Here is a 20,994-nt window from a genome sequence, read left to right as displayed (position 1 = left end):
ACACCACTAGTAACTGGACTCCAGGATGAACATTTCCCATCAACCACTACCCTCTGTCTTCTTTCAGCAAGCCAATTACTGATCCAAACTGCTATATCTCCCACAATCCCATTCATCCGCATTTTGTACAATAGTCTATTGTGGGAAACCTTATCGAACGCCTTGCTGAAATCCATAAACACCACATCAACCGGTTTACTCTCATCTACCTGTTTGGTCACCTTTTCAAAGAACTCAATAAGGTTTGTGAGGCACAACCTACCTTTCACAAAACTATGCTGACTATCCCTAATCAAATTATTCTTTTCTAGATGATTATAAATCCTATCTCTTATAACCTTTTCCAACACTTTACCAACAACTGAAGTAAGGCTTACTGGTCTATAATTACCAGGGTTGTCTCTACTCTCCTTCTTGAACAGGGGAACCACATTTCCTATCCTCCAGTCTTCTGGCACTATTCCTGTAGACAATGACGATTAAAAGATCAATGCCAATGGCAGTGGTTTGTTGAAGAAAGAACCAGCTGCAGTTTTGAAATATTAAATGAGCTTGTCTACTCTTATCCCTTGATTCCAAACATTTATCAATCTCAGTCTTCCACGTATTCAGTGACGAAGCACCCACAATTCTCAGGTTGGAAAATGGACTGCAGCGATTCAAGGAAACAGCTCACCACCCTCTTCTCAAGGACAATATGATGGATAACAAATGCTGGCCCAACCAGCAATGCCCATATCCCATGAATGATTTTTTTTTTTAAATTCTGAAAAGTTGCGAGAAATTCCTCCTCATCTCTGTCAACGTAACCAACCCTTTATCCTGAGATAGTACTCCCTATTTCCAGTCTCTTCTAAGAGGGGAAAAAACCTCCCAGCTTTACAAATTATTTTATGAAATGATAAAATGATTAATTTCTAACCTTTTAAGTACTTTCATACTATTTTTCCACACTTACAAAACTTATAAACATTTTCACCCAATTAGTATATTTCCTATGACATCACATGGAGAAAGAACAGCCATGTATAGTCAAGTGAACTGAGCTTAGGGAATTGAGGAATATTTGCACTATGGAGCACAGATGTAATTTGCTCCTTATCTTAAAGTGCAGTCTTGCCTTACTTTCATACTTCAGTTGTGAAATCCTATCTCCGTTTTTGTCATGAAAATCTCCTATGTCACAGTGTAATTATAACCTGCATAATTTACATCAGTTTCCATTATAAAGAATAGATATAGAAATTTATAATGGAAAACATTAGGAGATGTACATAAACCTTAAAAGTTTTTAACATTTTAATTTATATTTAACTAACCTTATCTATGCTAATTTAGCTCTTTGTATTTATTTTCAGCTATGTAGTATATACTGGACTCACTGATAAGTTGTATAGCTGTTTCCTCTCAATACAAGGGCCCGTTGATGATCAACCTAAAATTGCCTCCTTTCTACAAAACGTTACAGCCCTGCTTCACAGTATGTGTCGGCTTTGCTTTGCTCTTGTCAATCGGTAAGTGACTTGAGTAATTCAATAATCACAATTTTTCTCCAATAGCATAGCAGGTTGTCAGTTCATGTTCTTGAAAATTTCAGATGCTTCCAAGTGAACTGTTAAACTCCTGAAAGCTAGTTGTTGAAGGAAGAGATCAGAAGTCAATCTGATTTATTCACAAAACGAGACATTATAAATGCATGCCCCAAACTTTCCAATCCACCCCACAAGTCTTAATAAGTGGCCCTTCATATTCTTGTGAAAAGTATATCTCTTAAACTCTTTTGAGTCAACTAGAAACAATTAGCCTAGTAACTAATTAACTGCTCCTTAAAAGGATCTGTAGCAAAAGCAAATTATAAATAAAACTTAACACTCCTGGAGCTGATAACACACACCAGCCCCTGTGTCCCCCAGCAGTTTGAGAAGGCCCCAGGTATTTTGGTTACACTGCATGCTCTACCTTCAAGGATCCTTCGGCACAGATGTAACCATGAAAGGGAGGCACACAGTCATAGAGTCATACAGATGTACAACATGGAAACAGACCCCTCAGTCCAACCTGTTCATACCAACCAAATATCCCAACCCAATCTAGTCCCACCTGCCAGCACCCGGCCCATATCCCTCCAAACGCCTTCTAAGTCAGGTTAAACAACCTTCTCAAGACCCTGTTGCCTGGATCGTTAAAGTATATTGAAGTAATTACTTAATGTACAGAGGAAACTCGATTATCTGAATATCAATTATCCAAATTTCAGATTATCCGAATAAGAACTCAAGGTCCCGATAGAAACGTGATACCAAAGAGGTGTTTCCAACACTGATTGCGTGTTTTGTTTACAATGATTAAAAGTGAACTTGGCTTACTGAAATGCTGCTGAGAACAGTCCTGGATATAGATGGGTGCCCAGGCACCGTCTCCAAATGACTGGTCTCCAGTCCTCTCTCTCACCCCCCACATTTTCCCTGGGGTTCTACACAGGGGAGTACCCTAAACCCCCCTTCCCCAGCTAATCTCTCTAACATATCCTGTAAAGGGCAACAGTGGAACTTGTCAAAAGTTGCAGTAAAAATATGTGTGTTTGTGTGCACACACGCGCGCGCTATTTTGAGACTCACCCCAAAGGCAGCAGCAGTCTTGCTATTGGTGTCCAGTCCAGCAGTGGATTGGGGGGACAGGGTGAGGGCGGACGGGCGGTGCAGGGTTGGACAGGGGTGGGGGCACACGAGGGGATGGTGGCTCGTGCGCGGTGTGCTGCTGCTTAGTCTCCTGAACAGGGAGCAGACTTAGCAAGTGCTTGCTGTGTCAGTCCAATTGAACTGATGGGGGTAGGGTGGGACGCGGGACGCAGGAGGCTTCACCAATGCTACAGGTCACTTACACACAAGTGTGTTTCTGCTCAGAAACAAACCCTGAGACGGAGAGAGGTAGCAAGGCAGGCATAGTGAGCAAAATGGAAACTTCAGAAAACTGAGGCCCAGAGGAGAGGCATGGAATCAATTAGCCGAATAATCAATTATCTGAACAAAATACTGCCGGCCCATCTTGTTCAGATAATCGAGGTTCCTTTGTATATCACTAAATTAGTTTTTACAATTAATATGCATATATTTCATGAAAATCAAACTCAAAACTATAAATTAGTGAATTCACTCTTCATCCATTGCTGTTTTCTTTTCCCATGATCTAGACCACAGATTCCAATGCCAATACTACTTCCAGCTTGGTTTCCACTATTTTTCTGCCAAATTCTTATTTCTCTGCTTCAACAGCAGATTGTTCTCTCCCTGCCTCTGCCCATATTCAGATCAAATGAGACCAGGATTTTAACCCAAGATGCACTATTGAAGAAGAGTGGGTAGTGTCTTTACTCACTTAACAATTGGAACAGAATAAAAAGCATTTTGTTTTTGGATTTATGTGATAAATATCTGTGCAGAAGTGATAATACACAGCCTCAACTATATTACTCTTGGTGAAGGACTGAGTTATTTAGTCAACGATCAGTTAGCTTGCTGTCATATTTTAATTAGAGGCAAATGTAGCTGTTTTCAGGCAATTTGAAGTATTTTGTTCCAAATGTTGGTTGTGAAGTTGCAAAAGGCTGTAGTGTACATCAAGTATTCTAATTGTTGCTTGGTATAGGCGAAAATAAATCGATATGGCTGGTCTCTTAATGAAATTGTCATGTTTATAAATAATGCACAAAGAACTGAGATCGGATTCCAACCACTTAATTGTATGAAAATATTTATTCTATAGGTTTTAAGCCCAGTGACAGATAATAATAGATAGAGAAGCAATCGCAGTACTAACAGAAAGCCTTGTACTTTAAATGTGTGCTGTGCCTGCAGCTTTTTGTGTCCTGTTCTGCCGGATGCTTTTTACCCACTTGCATGCGAAAATACTTGTGTGCATTTCTTTATTTTGTTTTAACCAATTATGTCACCCTCTCTCTTTTCTGAAAGCAATTTCATGGGCATCCAACACAATGTAATTTGCCTAATTTAACCGTGCTCTGTGTTTAAATGTAGTTACATTAGGTGTTTGCAGACAGTTTAACTACTGTGGCTGTTGCAAGAAAACCCAATCCTACCTTCATCTCAACGTATCATTGGATTGTGATCAGAAACATTGGTTGACATTTTCTCGCTAGGTCTCAGGGCTGTAGAAACCAGCTGTGTAATCCATTTTTAAAAACAGCTATTCAGCAGATGTGGACAACATTGGCACTGGCTGGTTATGTTCATTGCTGACCTCTTGCGCTCAAGAATTGGGAACTGACTCCTGTTAGAATCGTGCAGTATTTGTGGTGATAGTGCTTCCTTAATAGTTTCAGACAAATGATTCCAAAATGTTTTAACCAGATGCCAATAACGAAACCTCAATATATGTCCATGGCATGCCTATAAAATTTGGAAATTATGTCGTTGTCATGTTAATGTGACTCTTTCATGTTGATTTAGGCAGTTGTGCTGTGACAGCCATTAAAGTTAGTTTTGTGTGTGATATAGAACGGTTCCCACTGACATTGCTATCAAAGAGCAAGTCTTCCCCTTTAAGCTCTCACCTGCTTTTCATCTTCCATTCATTGCATACACAACTTGTTAAAAGCCTCCTCAAAGTATATGGATTTATTTAAAAAAATGAAAACATGAAAATACAAGTATGATCTACAGATAAATGTTTGCTCACAGTTATCCGCTGTAATGAGAATCAGCTATGTACTTTTCTTTTGATTGTCTTGTTTTACTGTGACCAATTATTTGCAAGAATGAGAACTGAGAAATAAAATCTGTCAGCAATGTTTGCATAGGGTAGGTTTCTTTTCTCTCAAGGGACTTTCCTGATAGAGGTCTTAAAATTTATGTCAGGGTTTGAAATGTTAAATGTAGATTAGAAGTTACTACTTGTAGAGAAGACCAAAACCAGAGGCCATAAACTGAATAATCACTAATGAATTAAATATGGATTCTTTATGCATACAATTATTAGAATGTGAAACTCATTACCATTGTAGAGAAGTTGAAACAAATAGCATAGACACATTAAGGAGAAGTTGGATAAACATGAGGGAGAAAGGAAGAGAAGGTAGTGCTGATAGTGTGGAAAGAGATCCATGTGGGCCACAAATACTCACTGTGCCGTACATTCTCCAATCTTGATAGTAAGATGAGCTGTAGGGAAAAACAGCAACATATAAGATTCCAAAGCAGCCACAATAATTTTAGTTCTACACAAACAACACTCCAACTCTAATGGTTAACCTGAATTCCACCCTTTCATCACACTGCAGGTTGAGAGTTGAGTTAAGCACAGTAAAAAATCTCACAACACCAGGTTATAGTCCAACGGGTTTAATTGGAAGCACGAGCTTTCAGAGCGCCGCTCCTTCATCAGGTAGTTGTGGAGGACACAATTGTAAGGCACAGAATTTATAGCAAAAATTTACAGTGTGATGTAACTGAAATTATACATTGAAAAATACCTTAATTGCCTGTTGAGTCTTTTGTCTGTCGAATACCATGATAGTTTCGCTTCTTTCGTGTGTAAAACACAAAACTTTTTTTTATAGTTGCATTCTCAGGTTAACTGTAACAATTAGTGTTAGCTAGACAATATGTTGAAGGTGTTAGCCCCCTGTGTTCTTTGCTATGCCATGATGTTTAGATTGATTCTAATCTAAGAAGTGAGATAACAGAGTTTTACATGAAATCATGCAGTTTTTCAGCAAAGTACAAAGTACAAATTCACCCCACAAAATATATGTGCATGTGGGTCTTTGTGTCCGAGTGTTTGTGTCTGTGTTGGGGGGTTGTGAGTGTGAGAGTCTATACATGTGTGTAGTGAGTGTAGAGTGTCTTAAGTGCCCTCCTTATGGGTACGGAACTTAGCTATCAGCCTCTGCTCGGCCACTTTTCACTGCTGCCTGTCCCAAAGTCCGCCTTGGAGGATGGTCACCCAAAGGTCCGAGGTCAAATGTCCTGGACCGCTGAAGTGTTCCCCAACTGTGAGGGAACACTTCTGTCTGTTGATTGTTGTGCGGTGCCCATTCACCCGTTGCTGTAGCCTTTGCTCGGTTTCCCCAATGTACCATGCCTCAGGGCATCCTTGCCTGCAATGTATAAGATAGACAACGTTGGCTGAGTCACATGCGTACCTGCTACATACATAGTGGGAAGTGTCCCCACGCGCAATGGTGGTATCCATGTCCACACCCTGACACATCTTGCAACGCCTACCGTGACAGAGTTGTATGGAGCTGTGCTGAAAGCCGGACAGCTTGCTACGAACAATGATCTGTTTGAGGTTTGGCAGTTGTTTAAAAGCAAGCAGTGGAGGTGTGGGGAAGGTCTTGGCGAGGTGCTCATCCTCATTGGTGTGTTGCAGATCACAAAGAACATGGCACAGTTTTTCAGCTCCTGGGAAGTACTGAACAATGAAGGGTACCCTGTCGGTTGCAGCACGTGTCTGTCTCCTGAGGAGGTCATTGCAGTTCCTTGCTGTGGCACATCGGAACTGGCGGTCGATGAGTTGAGCATCGTACCCCGTTCTTATGAGGGCATCCCTGAGTACTTCCAGGTGCCTGTCACATTCCTCCTCATCTGAGCAGATCCGGTGTACGCACAGGGTTTGTCTATAGGGGATGGCTGTTTTAAAATGTTTTGGGTGGAAGCTGGAGAAGTGTAGCATTGTGAGGTTGTCTGTGGGTTTGCGGTAGAGTGTGGTGCTAAAGTGTCCATCCTTGATGAAGATGTATGTGTCCAAGAGTGAGATAGATAGTCGAGTTTAGTCCATGGTGAGTTTGATGGCGTGAAGAAACTTGTTGATGTCACTGTGTAGTTTTATCAGTGACTCCTTGCCATGGGTCCAGAGGAAGAAAATGTCATCAGTGTACCTGGTGTATAATGTTGGTTGGAGATCCTGCGTAGAGAAGAAGTCTTGTTCGAACCTGTGCATGAAGATGTTGGCACATTGGGGTGCAAATGGGGTCCCCATGGCTGTTCCATGTGTTTGGATGAAAAAGTGGTTGTCAAAGGTGAAGACATTGTGATCGAGGATAAAGCAGATGAGTTGTAGGATGGTGTTCAGAGATTGGTAGTTGTTGGTGTTGAGTACTGAGGTTGTTGCCCCGATGCCATCATTGTGGGGGATGCTGGTGTAGAGTGCTGAAACATCCATTGTGATGAGGAATGTTCCGAGTTAAGCATAGATAGTATTACAGCTTTCCTTTTTTTTTGTGTGTTTCTGTTTTGAGCTTGTCCTTCATTCATGACATAAGTAGCTAGTTTCATGTCATCTGTTTATCAACGCTGTGCTATTCTCACATTGGTGATTGTACTTTGCATCACTCAAATATCAACTTTGGCTATGATAAACTATCCAGAACTGACTCTTCTGATGTTCCAGTAGATAAAGTTGACATTGAACAAAGCCAAACTGATGAGAAGGTTGATTTATTGAGTCCGTTATGTTCACTGTGGACAGCAGCAGAGGCGCAACAATTAGCCTTAACACCAATATCGGGAGGGAGACATTAGTATCTGTCTTTGCTGGCCACAAATACTCTGAACATTAGGCAAGGACAAGAGTGGTTGCATGTGTATTGGACGTCTCAATCAAATAGCTTGCTAACATTCACCGGGCTGGGCTCGTGTTAAAATAAAGCTGACTTCTGACCTCTTGCACAAGGTAGCAAGATGAACAAATGACAACCACCAAACTTAAAAGAATCTTAAAGCAAACAATAAGGAAATTATCAAAAGCATAAAACTCGAATGAACTTTAAAACAGTTTGCTTTCTTTTTTTTCAATAAGATAGTTAATATGGTAATTGTTGTTCTTCACATTCCAGCAGTCAGTGAAACTTGCATTATAGCGGAAGTCTTGATAATCAAGGTTTACCTTACTTGCACTTGCATATCCATTCCAGTATATAGATTAAAACAACTGGAGGGCAATTCTTAATGTATTATATGCTTTTAATTGACTGGCATTCTGTTTGTTTTGAGTAGCTGAAATTACTTGGAGAATATTGAAGATCTGGAAGTGATTACTGATTATGGGGTGCACTTGATTTATATCACGAGGATGAATGGATACCTGGGATTAATTGCAAGTCGGTAATGTAACCTCAGCCTCCGATTTATATGGAGGATGAAAGACCTGGAATTCATTACTATGTAATCTAATCTGAAGTTTCAACTATGTAAACAATAAATGCTGCTTTTGATTGGTTCGTAACCATCCATGGAACCCCAAGTTTAGATTTCCCTCTATCAAAATGATTCAGGGGATTCTCTTTTAGTAAATGCGTTATAGTACAGATTTTTTCCCTCCATTTTTCTTCCCTCCTTTACTGAAGTCTGGCATATGGTTTAAGTGAAATTTATTCCCAACCTGGTACTTCACTCGAAACCATTGTGTAATCACGAAATCTATCAAACATTGAGTGAGGGTCTTAAGGCATTCAATTCTGTCAAGAAGTTGACTGACACTTGTGTATTTAATTTGACTGATTTTATATGAAGGTTGCTTCTGCTATAATGTGATAGTATTGATAATACAGTTCAATGACAGGTTTTCCTTTTGCCTCTGCCCTTCAGGTTGCAGTCCTCCTGTAGACCTCCATTTTCTCTCCCATTTTCTTGGTTGGATGTTGCCAGAATCTAGCTCTTAAACACAAAGTCAAGAACCAGTTATAGTGACCTTGCTGGAGGTAGCTCCTATGCAAGCATGTTTTCATTTCTATTATTCGTCATTAACCTGTTCAGACGTGTTACGACATGCGTCTGCATCAGGTGGTACTTGAACCCAGGCCTCCTGACTCAGTGGTAGGGATACTGCCACTACACACAAGAGCCTTTCTGTTTTCATTACCCTTTTTACATACAATTAAATGATTTTTCTCCCCATCATCACATCACCCGTGCTATTTTATTTCATTTATTAACCACCACCAGTAAATCACCATTGCTTTCCAATTATTTATTTGTATGCACAGCTCTTTAAGGTCAATGCTGACCACACAGGTGAGGGCCAGTTAGGGAGGGGGCTCAATCAAAATGCAGTTGGAAAGAGAATGATTTCATTCCTAGTGATTGTCATTTGCTTCATCTGTTTTATCGCACTAGCCAGTCTTCTGTATTAAAGTTCTTGGTTGATAGCTTTTTCCCCTCATGTCTCCGAGAGGTGTTCATTTTTGCTAGTGTACAGTTCCCTGAACATCTGCAGTCACCTAGTGCATCACTGGAATAAACATGCTTCAGTCGAATCAAGATGGTGGTTGTTAACAGATTTGACCATATAACACGGCCTACGCAGCATTGAGGGAATGTTGCACTTTGAAGTTTGCACTTGCTTCTGGTGGGCTCAGACTGCCCTCCCAAGTGAATGTAAAGGACCCATGATACTATTTCAACAAAGAAGTGGGGAATTCTCCGCACTGCTCCCATCGATGTTTATCCCTCAATGAACATTATTTTAACAAACAGATTATCTGGTTGTATTCATATTGCTGATTGTGAGACCTTTCTGTGTGCAAGTTAGCTGCTGTGTTTCTTTTATCACAATAGTTACTCCACTTCAGACAGACTTATTTGGCTATAAAATGTTTTGGGACGTCCTTCATTTATGAAAGACATCATGTAAATGCAAGTTCGTTTTTTAAATGCAAGTCTTTGTATTTAATATTTTTTAAAAGCTAATTCCACAGTGGTTTCATATCACTCCAACCCTGTTATTACAGCAAGCTGATATTAAACAAACATAAATTCCCATTTGAAGCTCATGAAACAAACTCAGACACGTTAATCTGAAGCAAAGGCTGCATGAGTGGCATCGTGTTGGCCCCCGATCCTTCATGGCTCCACTGGAAACAGATGAATGCTGACTGACCTTGCAAGTGGCACTGGGTGGAGCCGGGCTGCTGAAAAAGAGTATTTGATTTATTCATGCTTGTTCACCTTCAAAAACTCAGGCTCTGCTCTTTGCACATTTCACCAGGACAAAAACAAAACAGTGGATCTTTGACATCCAGAAAAAATATGAAAATGCAGTTTATTTGATAGACTTGACTAGGATGTAAACGGGTTTTGCCATTTAAAGAGGAAATGTTCAGCTGAGGCTGTGTTAGAAAAGCTATAGCTTGAGATAATTTTACTGTCCCTTTAGCACTCTTAGAATGGAACTTTTATGGTTTTGTAAACTTTGCTTTGCATTGAACTGGAGATTTTTGTATTAGATGTAATGGCAAAGCACTCGAAGTTGTCCTGGTGGAGGTGGTATCTCGTCCTGAATAGATGTCCAGCTTTAGTTAGCATGTGTCCAAACTACATCATATAGAGTCTGTTGAAATGAACTTAAAGCCAATTCACAAACTTCAGTATATAATAGAGTTGAGACTTTTTAATATAAGTCGAGCGTGTGGTGCTGGAAAAGCACAGCAGGTCAGGCAGCATCCGGGGAGCAGGAGAATTGATGTTTTGGGCATAAGCCCTTCATCAGGAATGAGGCTTGTGGGCTGGGGGTGCTGAGAGATAAATGGAAGTGGGGTGGGGTTGGGGGTCGGGGAGGAGGGTGGGGTGGATAGATGGAAAAGGTGATGGACAGGTCAAGAGGGCGGTACCGAGTTGGAGGCTTGGAAGTGGGATAATGTGGGGGGAGGGGAAGTGAGGAAACTGGTGAAATCCACATTGATCCCATGTTTTTACAGGGTCTCAAGGCAGAATATGAGGCCTCAGGTGGTAAGGGTTTGGCCACCTACAAACAGACCCCACCACCAGAGATATGGAAATGACTGACAGACTACTCAGACCTCTTGGCATCATGGTAGCCCACAAACGAACCAACACACTAGAACAGCAGCTAATGAACTTGAAAGACCCCATACAGACAAAAGGCAAAACTAATGTCATTTATGAAATAAATTGCAGGAACTGTAACAAACACTACATTGGATAAACAGGCAGAAAACTAGCCACCAGGATACATGAACATCATCTAGCCACAAAAAGACATGACCCTCTCTCACTCGTATCCTTACATACAAATGAAGAAGTACATCACTTCGACTGGGACAACACATCCATCCTAGGACAAGCCAAACAAAGACACACCGGAGAATTCCTAGAAGCATAACATTCCCAGCAGAACTCTTATCAACAAACATATCGACTTGGACCCCATTTACCACCCTGAGAGAAAGAACAGGAAATGACATCACCCACCCAAGGAAACCTAAACACATAAATAGAAAGCAGCCACGAACACTAGAGGCTCACTGATGTCATTACCTAGTATGGTGACATCTGAAAATGAACCTTCCAGCTCAGCAAGCAAACTTACATCCAGGATATCCACCAGAGATATATATTTTCCTCCCCACCCCTATTAGTATTCTGGAAAGACCATTCCCTCCGTGACTCCCTTGTCAGATACACACACACGCACGCACACACACACTAGACCACACCCCACTCCCAACACCTTCCCATTCCACTGCAGGAAGTGCAAAACCTGCATCCACACCTCTCCTGCGACTTTCATCCAAGGCCCCAAAGGATCCTTCCATATCAGAAATTTACCTGTATCTCCACCTATGTCATCTAGTGTATCCATTGCATCCAATGTAGTCTCCTCTACATCGTGGAGACAGGGCACCGACTTGCCAATCATTTCAGAGAATATCTCAGGGACACCACGCCAACCTACCCCACCACTCCGTGGCTGAATAATTCAACCCCCCACCCACTCTGCCAAGTTCTTTCTTAGAGGAAGAACACCTCATATTCCATCTTGGGACCCTGCAACCACTTACCTCTCAGCCCCCCAGCCCACAAGCTTCATTCATGATGAAGGGCTTATGCCTGAAACGTCAATTCTACTGCTCCTCGGATGTTGCCTGACCTGCTATGCTTTTCCAGCACCACACTCTCGACTCTGATCTCCAGCATCGGCAGTCCTCACTTTCTCCATTTTTATATAACACAGTCTGAAAATCTGATGGAAACAAATCTAACAACAGCTTTCAAAAATGTATTTGAATACAGACAATAGAGAACTGTTGAGATATGTCAGAAGAGCAGTTGATTAAAACCAATTTTGTACCTCCAGGACAGGTTGACTATTCCCCTCGTGTTCTTTGTGATTTTGTAACCCTGACATAAAACAATTTGATTCTCAACTACTCAAACCTTGCAATCTTTGAGGCATTATAACTCACTGGGACACCAGCACTTTTACCCTGATGGTTAACCTGTTGTTTTGGCAGGTCACAAGGTGTATTTGAGAACAAGAGGCAGGACCCCACTGGTCTGATTGCAGCACTGCAAGCTACAGAGCTGGTGGGTGTTCTCAACATGCTTTACTGCATCCTCCTTCATGGTATAATCCCAGACCATAACATTTCCGCGCCTGCAGAAACCTACCCACAGCACACCATTCACGTCGCAATCCAGAGTCTTCGCTTTCTGAACAGTTTTGCATTTTTGGACCTTCCCACTTTTCAGGTAAGATGAGTTTTGTTAACTATGAATTGCAGATCAACAGAATTATCAATTAAATAGCGGAAACAATGATCATTTCTGTAGCTCGGATTTTTCCTGTTCATTAAGTCTATGAGTATATTACAGAAATTAGCTGAACCTGAGTATATAACCCATTAGATGCGGTGTTGAATTATGCAGGTCAAACATGCCCCAGTTTCATACTTTAGTCTCTGCTTCATTGGCTGACCCTGTGTTCTGCTAGTGGCTTAGATGCTATGATTGGCTTCTATAATCATAAAGGAGCAAGGAGAAAAGTGCACAAATCTTACATAACTCTTGCAGTAAAGTGCATTTGGTAGGCTCTTAAACCGCTCAAGTCTGTTAACACTCTTTGATTAGATCTTGGCTGATCTGTCCCTGAACTCCATTGACCCAACTTTGTTTCTATTCTTAGATACCTTAAATAAATGCTTGAAGTGATCTGGTTGCTCTTCACTGAAGAAATCCTAACATTTCTTAATATCACCTGTAACCACTTTGATAATGTGAGCCAGTGCATTGAGTAATAAAACTGCACTTCCCAACATTAAGCATTGGATAACAAACAATTTGCATCAAAATTGCTATTTCCTTACTGAGGGAGATGTCCAAAATATAATATATTGTATCATTTCTCTTACAAAAATATATTGCATAATCAATCCAAAAAATAGTGCTAAAGGTATAAGGCTCCTAATGATTAAACATTTTTGCTTATTGCATAGAACCAGATTTCTGTGTCAAAACCAGCTTTCTGAAGTTCAGTATGATAGCTGCTAGCCAATCTTTGCCAAGTTCCCTATACCTCAGAAATCAACTTAAAAGATCACTATTCTCCTCCTCCTCCTCACATCTGTTGAGCGACCTCCACTTCCATATTATACATCACTGCAAACTCCTGCTTGATGTTTCCTCATTACACACAACCTCATATTGCTACACAGTACTTCATTCACAGCATACCTGTCCTCTGGAATTCTGCAACAAAACCACTCTGATCTGTTATCTTCATCCGGCCTTCAGAAACATTGTAAAATCTCTTCAGCTTTGTTAGTCTCTACTTTTCCTGTTAAAGTGCTCTCCCTGTATTGTTTTCTTCTTTGTGGTCTCCAGTGCTTGTTTAAGTACAGTATGTTGCACAAAAGTTATAGTAGGGTCATTTGAGCCCTTGTAGCCTGCTGCCAAGTCAATGTAGTATAATGATGGAGATAACTGATAGGAAGAATTATTTGTAGTATGTTTTCAGCATTAATATTTCAGTCTTAGTGAATCCTGATATCTTTGTACTTGACTTTCTGATGCATAGGAGCATACTTGTTTTTTAAATGCACGGAAGACCTACAGTAATAATAAGATGAACACCAGCCACATCCCCAGAAATCAAATAGTCCACACATACCTGCACACCACACATAATTCTCGTATAGAAAAATGTTACTTATTTTTGACCGCTTCAATTACTTTCAACTATGCCAAAATGTTGTTTTTTAATAGATTTGTGTGTGTATGGTAGGAAATGCAAGATACAGTACATAGGTAAAAACAATGACTGCAGATGCTGGAAACCAGATTCTGGATTAGAGTGGTGCTGGAAAAGCACAGCAGTTCAGGCAGCATCCAAGGAGCAGGAAAATCGACGTTTGGGGCAAAAGTCCTTCATCAGGAATACAGGCAGACTCTGATAAAGGGCTTTTGCCCAAAACATCGATTTTCCTGCTCCTCGGATGCTGCCTGAATTGCTGTGCTTTTCTAACACCATTCTAATCCAAGATACAGTGTATACATTAACTCAATACTCTATTTTATAGATAATGTGTAGTGCTAGTGTATTTTACTGTGCTCATCAATTGTGTCAGCCCCTAGAGTACCTACTCTTCCACCTCAGTGGCCAACTGCATCCACCTTTCTCTATGCTGCTTTGATTTAACTGTCACCTCCATTAGAGGTTCCTTAACTTGTTTGACATATCATTGAATTAGCTTCCCCAAAATGATCTCCTACTTTTGCTTTGTGTTTTAATGTTCATCCATCTTTTCTGCCATCTTTCCACCACTGCAATTTTGTGAAGCACTTTTGAATGCTTCAAAACCTTCTATACACATGCACCTTGTTGCAGCTGTATATTGAATTAAAAAGGAAATATTCTTTTGAGTTAGTTATAAAATGCTTATGAACTATTGAAGTATCAGTGCAACGCTGAATCAGAAAATCCCTGGCTTTATTCCTAGTCTTTGCTGAAAAAGATTACACAAATCAGACCTGTCCTGCTGGTACAACAATTGGCTTTAACACCTCTCAGCTGCAAAACATTGTCTAGCAGATTATTTTTCCTAATTGCTATGTGCTGGTTATTCAATTGCTTTTGGAAGGTATCACACATGCAAGAATTTGTTGTAGACATAACTAAATGCAATTACATTACTTGAATGGTTGCATACACATAAAAAATCACCACTTGTGAAGCTTTTGGACAGCAATCACTGCCCATCGAACTGTACCCCAGCAAGAATCAGTGCTTTCAAAAGGTGGGAGGAGGAAAGATAAAAAGGGAGAGAAGAAAAAGCTTAACAAAGAAAAATGAACCAAATAGATGAATAACAGTCGTGCTTCTCTAATAGCCAAATTAAGATACTAAAGACACCAATGGATGTGGGGATAGTGTAGGAAAATGGCATTGAAGTAGAAGTTCAGCCACAACCTAGGTGAGTTGCAGAACAGATTCAAAAGTTTGAATGGCCTACTCCATTTTTTTCTTATGCTGCTATATGATGTTATGGAACATGTGCGGATGAGCTACTTATGAACTCTTCACATGGTACCTTATTCAGTTGGAATGGTGCTTGATTTCGTCTTTCTTTATCTCTCTTTCCATACATTACCCTTCCACAACCCCTTCTCGGTCACGCATATCTTTTTGTTCTGATAGTCTGTGTGTGGCGCAGAGGGCCTGTCTCTGGCATTCCGCCACATTGTCAGCTCGCTACTGTGGTACTGTTACCATCATACCTGTGAAGACCTGCTGCATGAAGTCATCGTCTGCGTAGGCTATTTCACCGTAAACCATCCTGACAATCAGGTAAGCAATAATTACAGAGCGTTAAGAACTCAAAAGAAAAAAGCAACAACCTCCCTCATCAGATGGTAAAGTACCAGTTGTCCAAAAGATTGCTGTGGCAGTTTTAACTGATTTGCTTCAGTGAGCTAATTGTTTTGTTCTAATTTCTCTTTACTTTTTAAAAAATGTTCATAATTCCCTTAAGTAAGTCTGCTTTTCCTCATGTTTTGTTAACTTATTTAAATATAAAGATTAAAAATCTCAACTCCTGTCAGGAACGTTTACATAAACCAGAAGTTTGGTCTTCATTTCTTTGGGGATACTGGTATTTTCGCATGTTTTATGATTCAGATGATCCTAAAGCATGGTATATTCTATCAAAATCTAGTGTCGCTCAAACACATGTATCTCTTGTTTTTTTTTATTTGTTTAGAACAGCGATGATTTCATTGAATGATAGAGCAGACATGGGCTGAATGGCCTACTACTATTCCTACAATAAAATGTTAATGAATAACATCACAAATAATGGAATTTGATTACCTCTAAGACTTTCAGTTATGCTCTAGACCTATGACTATACTATCACTGATATTAAATCAGTTTTTCGACACTTTAACCCCTCCCAGTTCTTTTGAGTACATTGTCAGGCCAGCTGCACAAACACACATTCAAGATCAAAAATGACAAGAAAATATGCATATCAAAATTTATCGCAATTCTATTAAGCTGTTTCACTTTTATATATGTATGTTTATGAAACCTCTTGGTAGTTGAACTTCTGTTTATAATTTGCAAATAAAGATAGACATATTAAAAATGAAAAGTATACTTTATAAAATGTGCAATAAATGCCGCTTTAAATGTAAAAGATTACACAGTGGCATATTACTGGGAAACTTATTAAAAACATAAATAATTTAGTTCTAAAGAGTGAATTTTCTATTTGCTGAACCTGATCTCTGTTTAACTGTAATTCAAAGGTAGTGAGTTCACACCAAAGTCCTTGACTAAAAGCCCACAAAGGACAGAAAAATAAATTGAGGCAAACAAAGCATGATTTTGTTTCCTTGTGTATGAAGGTGGAAGGTATGACCTATTATGTTTTTTCCTGATGTATTTAAGCAGGACTTCTGTTTCTAAAATTATTTTCAGGGATTGGGTGAATTTGTTAAATTGATTTACATTAACTTGCAAGGGCAGGACAAGGAGAATAAGTTCAAGCTAGTAAAAAGTTTAAATGTTTGGACAAGTATGCAAAAATTCTTCTTCACACAATGAATGACAATGCAGAGTATGAACTTCCAGGAATAGAAGTAGCAATGACAATCCTGGAAGCCTTTCAAGAATATTGGATGCAAGAATAGGTGAGCTTTATGACTTAATAAAACAAACGACTCGGCAGGTCTAACAGCATCTGTAGAGAGAAAGCAGAGTTAATGATTTGGGTACAGTGAACCTTCAAAACAAAGAGGTTCTAAAGAAGGGTCATAGAATCCCTACAGTATGGGAAGAGGCACTGACATTCTGAAAAGCATCCCACCCTAGTACTTGCTTTTCACCATGGCTAATCCACCTAGACTGCACATCCCTATACACTTGAGGCAATTTAACATGGCCAGTCCACCTAGCATGCACATCTTTGGACTGTGGGAGATAACCAGAGCACCAGCAGAAACTCACACAGACACTGGGAGATCATGCAAAGTCCACCCAAACTGGACTGCACACAGATTCCACTCACTTGGACCCATAATGTTAACTCTGCTTTCTCTCACCAGATGCTGCCAGACCTGCTAAATTTCTCCATTGATTTCTGATTTTGTTTTGACTTTGGGGTCTTCCTGATTGGATATATTAAGATGGAGCAAATGACTGAATTTATCTCTAATTGTGTTGGATTGGATGTCATTTTGATTGTGTGGATTTTATTCTAGACTTCTTTTCAGTTGGACAAATATTCACGTAATATATGTTTTTCATAATCCAGATGAAAGAAATTGGAAAGTAGTGGCTTACTAGTTGAAATCATTCGATAATTAATGCACTGGAGACATAATTTCAAATCCCACTATTACAGATGGTAAAATTTGAATTCGATAAATGTTTGGAAAAGAAAATCTAACCAAATGTTGGCTGTGTAACCACTATTGTTATTATTATTATTATCTCTCATAATATAACTCATTATTATCCTTTAGGGGAGGAAACCTACTTAACTTGTCTGGTCTGCCTACAGATAAATCCAGACTCACAGCAAAGTGGTTGACTCTTAAATGCCCTCTGTGATATTAAAGATGGGCAATAAATGCAGGCCCAGCTAGTCATAGCCACATCCCATGAACAAATAAAAAAAAGTGTTTAAGCAATGACATGAAGCTTTATATTTATTTCCAACCTACTCAAGACAAACGTGTCATTGCCTGTACTGTGTAACTCCCCAGTAGTTGCTTTGTATCTTTCTGGCTCCTCATGAAAATAAACTTCCAAAAGAGTTCTAGCTAGCAGATTGACACTGGTTGCGAATCTCAGTTTTCACATTCGAGCCTTTATCCATATTCTCTTGAGTAGTTCAAGCCATCCCTCGAAATCAGTGAATAACACCCATTCTTTATTTTATTCTTATGGCATTCTCCCATGGAGGCCATTTGCCCCATTGAGTTTACATTGATCCTCTGAAAAGCATTCCACCAAGACCCACGTCCATACCCTATCCCAGTAGCCCTGTATCTCCCATAGCTAATCCACCTAGCCTGTACATCCCTGAACATGATATGGAGGTGCCAGTGTTCGACTAGGGTGGACAAAGTCCCTGGACGCTATGGGCAATTTAGTAAGGCTAATTCACCTAACCTTTTGGACTGTGGGAGAAAATTGGCATCCGGAGGAAACTGCAAACTCTACACAGGTGGTCAGCCAAGGGTGAACTGAACCCAGATCCCTAGTGCTGTGAGACAGCAGTGCTAACCACTGAGCCACCATGCTACCCAAATGGCAATTATATGTTACTCTTATGGCTCAGAGAGTGCAGCATTGAGGAGGAAACTGATGTTATGTCAGCCATTTTATGTTGTGCTAGGTCATCAGTCCAGACATGGTTAGCTGCTGCCCCAGAAGATTGGAGGCACATTTGTTTTGCTTTGTTTTCATTGGCAGTTCTCAGCTAAAATCATGTACATCTTAGGCTCCCTGTTTGTAACACCATGGTGCCCCAGGCCATGCTTAACCATAACGTTAGCAATGTTGATGTTTGCTTTTGATGATATAATGCACAGTATGATTTGCCACTGAAACAGCCTGTCCACACACAACCGGACCAAGACAGTACTCAGGCTTGGCATGATAAGGTGATGAGTGACACTCATGCAATCATAGATCCCATAAATAACAGCGAGGAGAATGACCAGATATTCTCCTTTCTGGTAATATTTGATGAGGGATTGGCCACTTGGAGAACTCTACATTCTCCCTCCTGTGAAGAGGGCAGAAAGGACCTTCATCTAATGTTTCACGCAACACTCTTCTGAAGGGTAGGTTTCGGGCACCTTCTCACTTAGAGTGCTACGGCAAGGAAATAGGCCCTTTGTCCCCACTCATTGAAGGAGAATTGATGCCCACTGAGTCAAATTTGGAGACTTGGTTATAACAACCATGTTTTGTTATAGTTCCCATTGCCATGAACAGCCATTATTATAAGGGCAATTTTAAATGAGCTGTTGATCAATTGCTGTTGAGAATGTGGTGCTGGAAAAGCACAGCAGGTCAGGCAGCATTCAAGGAGCAGGAGAATCAACATTCCGGGCATAAGCCCTTCATCAGGAAGGGCTTATGCCTGAAATGTCGATTCTTCTGCTCCTCAGATACTGCGTGACCTGCTGTCCTTTTCCAGCACCACAGTCTCAACTCTGATCTCCAGCCTCTGCAGTCCTCACTTTCTCCTTGTTGTTCAGTTACTGTCAGGTTTGTGCATCAGAAGAGCATTTTTTGTATTCATTCACAGGGTGTGGGCATCTCTGGCTGGGCCAGTATTTATCACCCATCCCCAATAGAGGCAGTTAAGAGTCAACCACATTGCTGTGGGTCTGAGGTCACATGTACGCCAGACCAGGTAAGTGACAGTTTCCTTCCCTAAAGGGCATTAGTGAACCGGATGGATTTTTTCTGAAAATTGATGGTAGTTTCATTGTCATCATTAGACTGCTAAATCCAGATTTTTATTGAATTCAAATTCTACCATCTGCCATGGTGGAATTCAAACCCAAGTCCTCAGAACATTGTCTGGGTCTCTGGAATAACAGTCCACTTATAATACCATTAGGTCATCGCTTCCCTGTTTCTTGAGGGGCTATTGTCAAAAGCAAATTGGTGAAAATACTGTTTTCTCTTAAAAATTATCTAACCAGATGTATATGTTGCACATTAACATAGGGGAGTTTCAGTTAGTGGGGAAATTGGGACAAGATTAAACTCAGGTTGCATCATCTTCAGGTTCTGTTGTTGCAATGTCTTTCAGCGAAGTTTAAGAAATTGCAAATGTACTTCAGTGAAATCCAGTACTTGACAAAACATGTAATAATACAACAGAAGTCAAATCTCTATAAGCAGAATTATTCCTGCTACATGAGGTTAAACTCTTTTAAAAAAATTATACACACTCCTACTTAAGGTGAAACTTTGATAATGTTCTGTAAGCAGATCCCTCTCACTACACAGATGTTGGAAATTAACAATGAATTCAGAGCTTCATTTAACATCTAGTTATTTCTGATTAGATTATGCGCTGTTTCCAGTAAGTTGTTAATTATACATCAATTGGTTGTTAATTGCATTCATTGTAGGGTGTTATTTGGGGACACACCAATGTTTTTATCTGTGTAAATTAAGATCTTGTAACCCAGAGGTGGTGCCCCATCCTCTGGGCCAGAAGGTTCATGTTCAAATCTCACCTGCCCCAAAGATGTGATATAACATGTCCAAATAGGCTGATTTAAAATAATTTCTATAGGAACAGATTGAAGAAGATCTGCAGTTTTGGAAGTGCATGGTATGAAATGTGTAAATACAAGCTTTTAAGCAAATAAAAATTTGACTTCTGTGTTCTGTCTGTTAGTACCTGACAATGCAAGTTTTGACACATACTGTACTCCAGTTAATCCATTTTAATAGTGCAAAATGTAGGCTTTGCCGATATCCTGATTTCAGCTATTTCCCCAAAACCCAAGGCCTTCTTCTTTGTCTCATATGCAAAGCCCTAACTTGCGCCTGTGTCACGATTTAAAATCCTCATGCCTTCCAAATAATACATTGATGTTGACACCAATAATTTCCTTGGGGAGAGGAGTTGGAGGTTGTCTAGTTGGTACCATAGAGAAATATTTGGGGTATGGTTACCAAGAAGCCTTAGCGGTTGTC

The 20,994-nt window shown here is 40.1% G+C and overlaps 1 protein-coding gene across 6 annotated transcripts in view; it reads left to right on the top strand.

The window, feature by feature from the left end:
- The window catches only part of scaper (S-phase cyclin A-associated protein in the ER), a 311,736-nt gene that overhangs the window by 248,633 nt on the left and 42,109 nt on the right, over positions 1 to 20,994 (top strand). For 5 of the 6 annotated variants that reach the window (XM_043680382.1, XM_043680384.1, XM_043680388.1 and 2 more), the window contains 3 exons: positions 1,359 to 1,514; positions 12,272 to 12,509; positions 15,454 to 15,603. In XM_043680382.1, coding sequence (XP_043536317.1) covers positions 1,359 to 1,514; positions 12,272 to 12,509; positions 15,454 to 15,603 — 544 coding nt within the window. The remainder of the gene's footprint in view (positions 1 to 1,358; positions 1,515 to 12,271; positions 12,510 to 15,453; positions 15,604 to 20,994) is intronic. The other variant, XM_043680385.1, reaches the window with a different exon arrangement.

Source organism: Chiloscyllium plagiosum, chromosome 40 (assembly GCF_004010195.1).
Source record: "Chiloscyllium plagiosum isolate BGI_BamShark_2017 chromosome 40, ASM401019v2, whole genome shotgun sequence".
Classification (NCBI taxonomy): domain Eukaryota; kingdom Metazoa; phylum Chordata; class Chondrichthyes; order Orectolobiformes; family Hemiscylliidae; genus Chiloscyllium; species Chiloscyllium plagiosum.
Note: the sequence above shows the minus strand (reverse complement) of the source record. Positions and strands in the feature narration are given on the sequence as shown.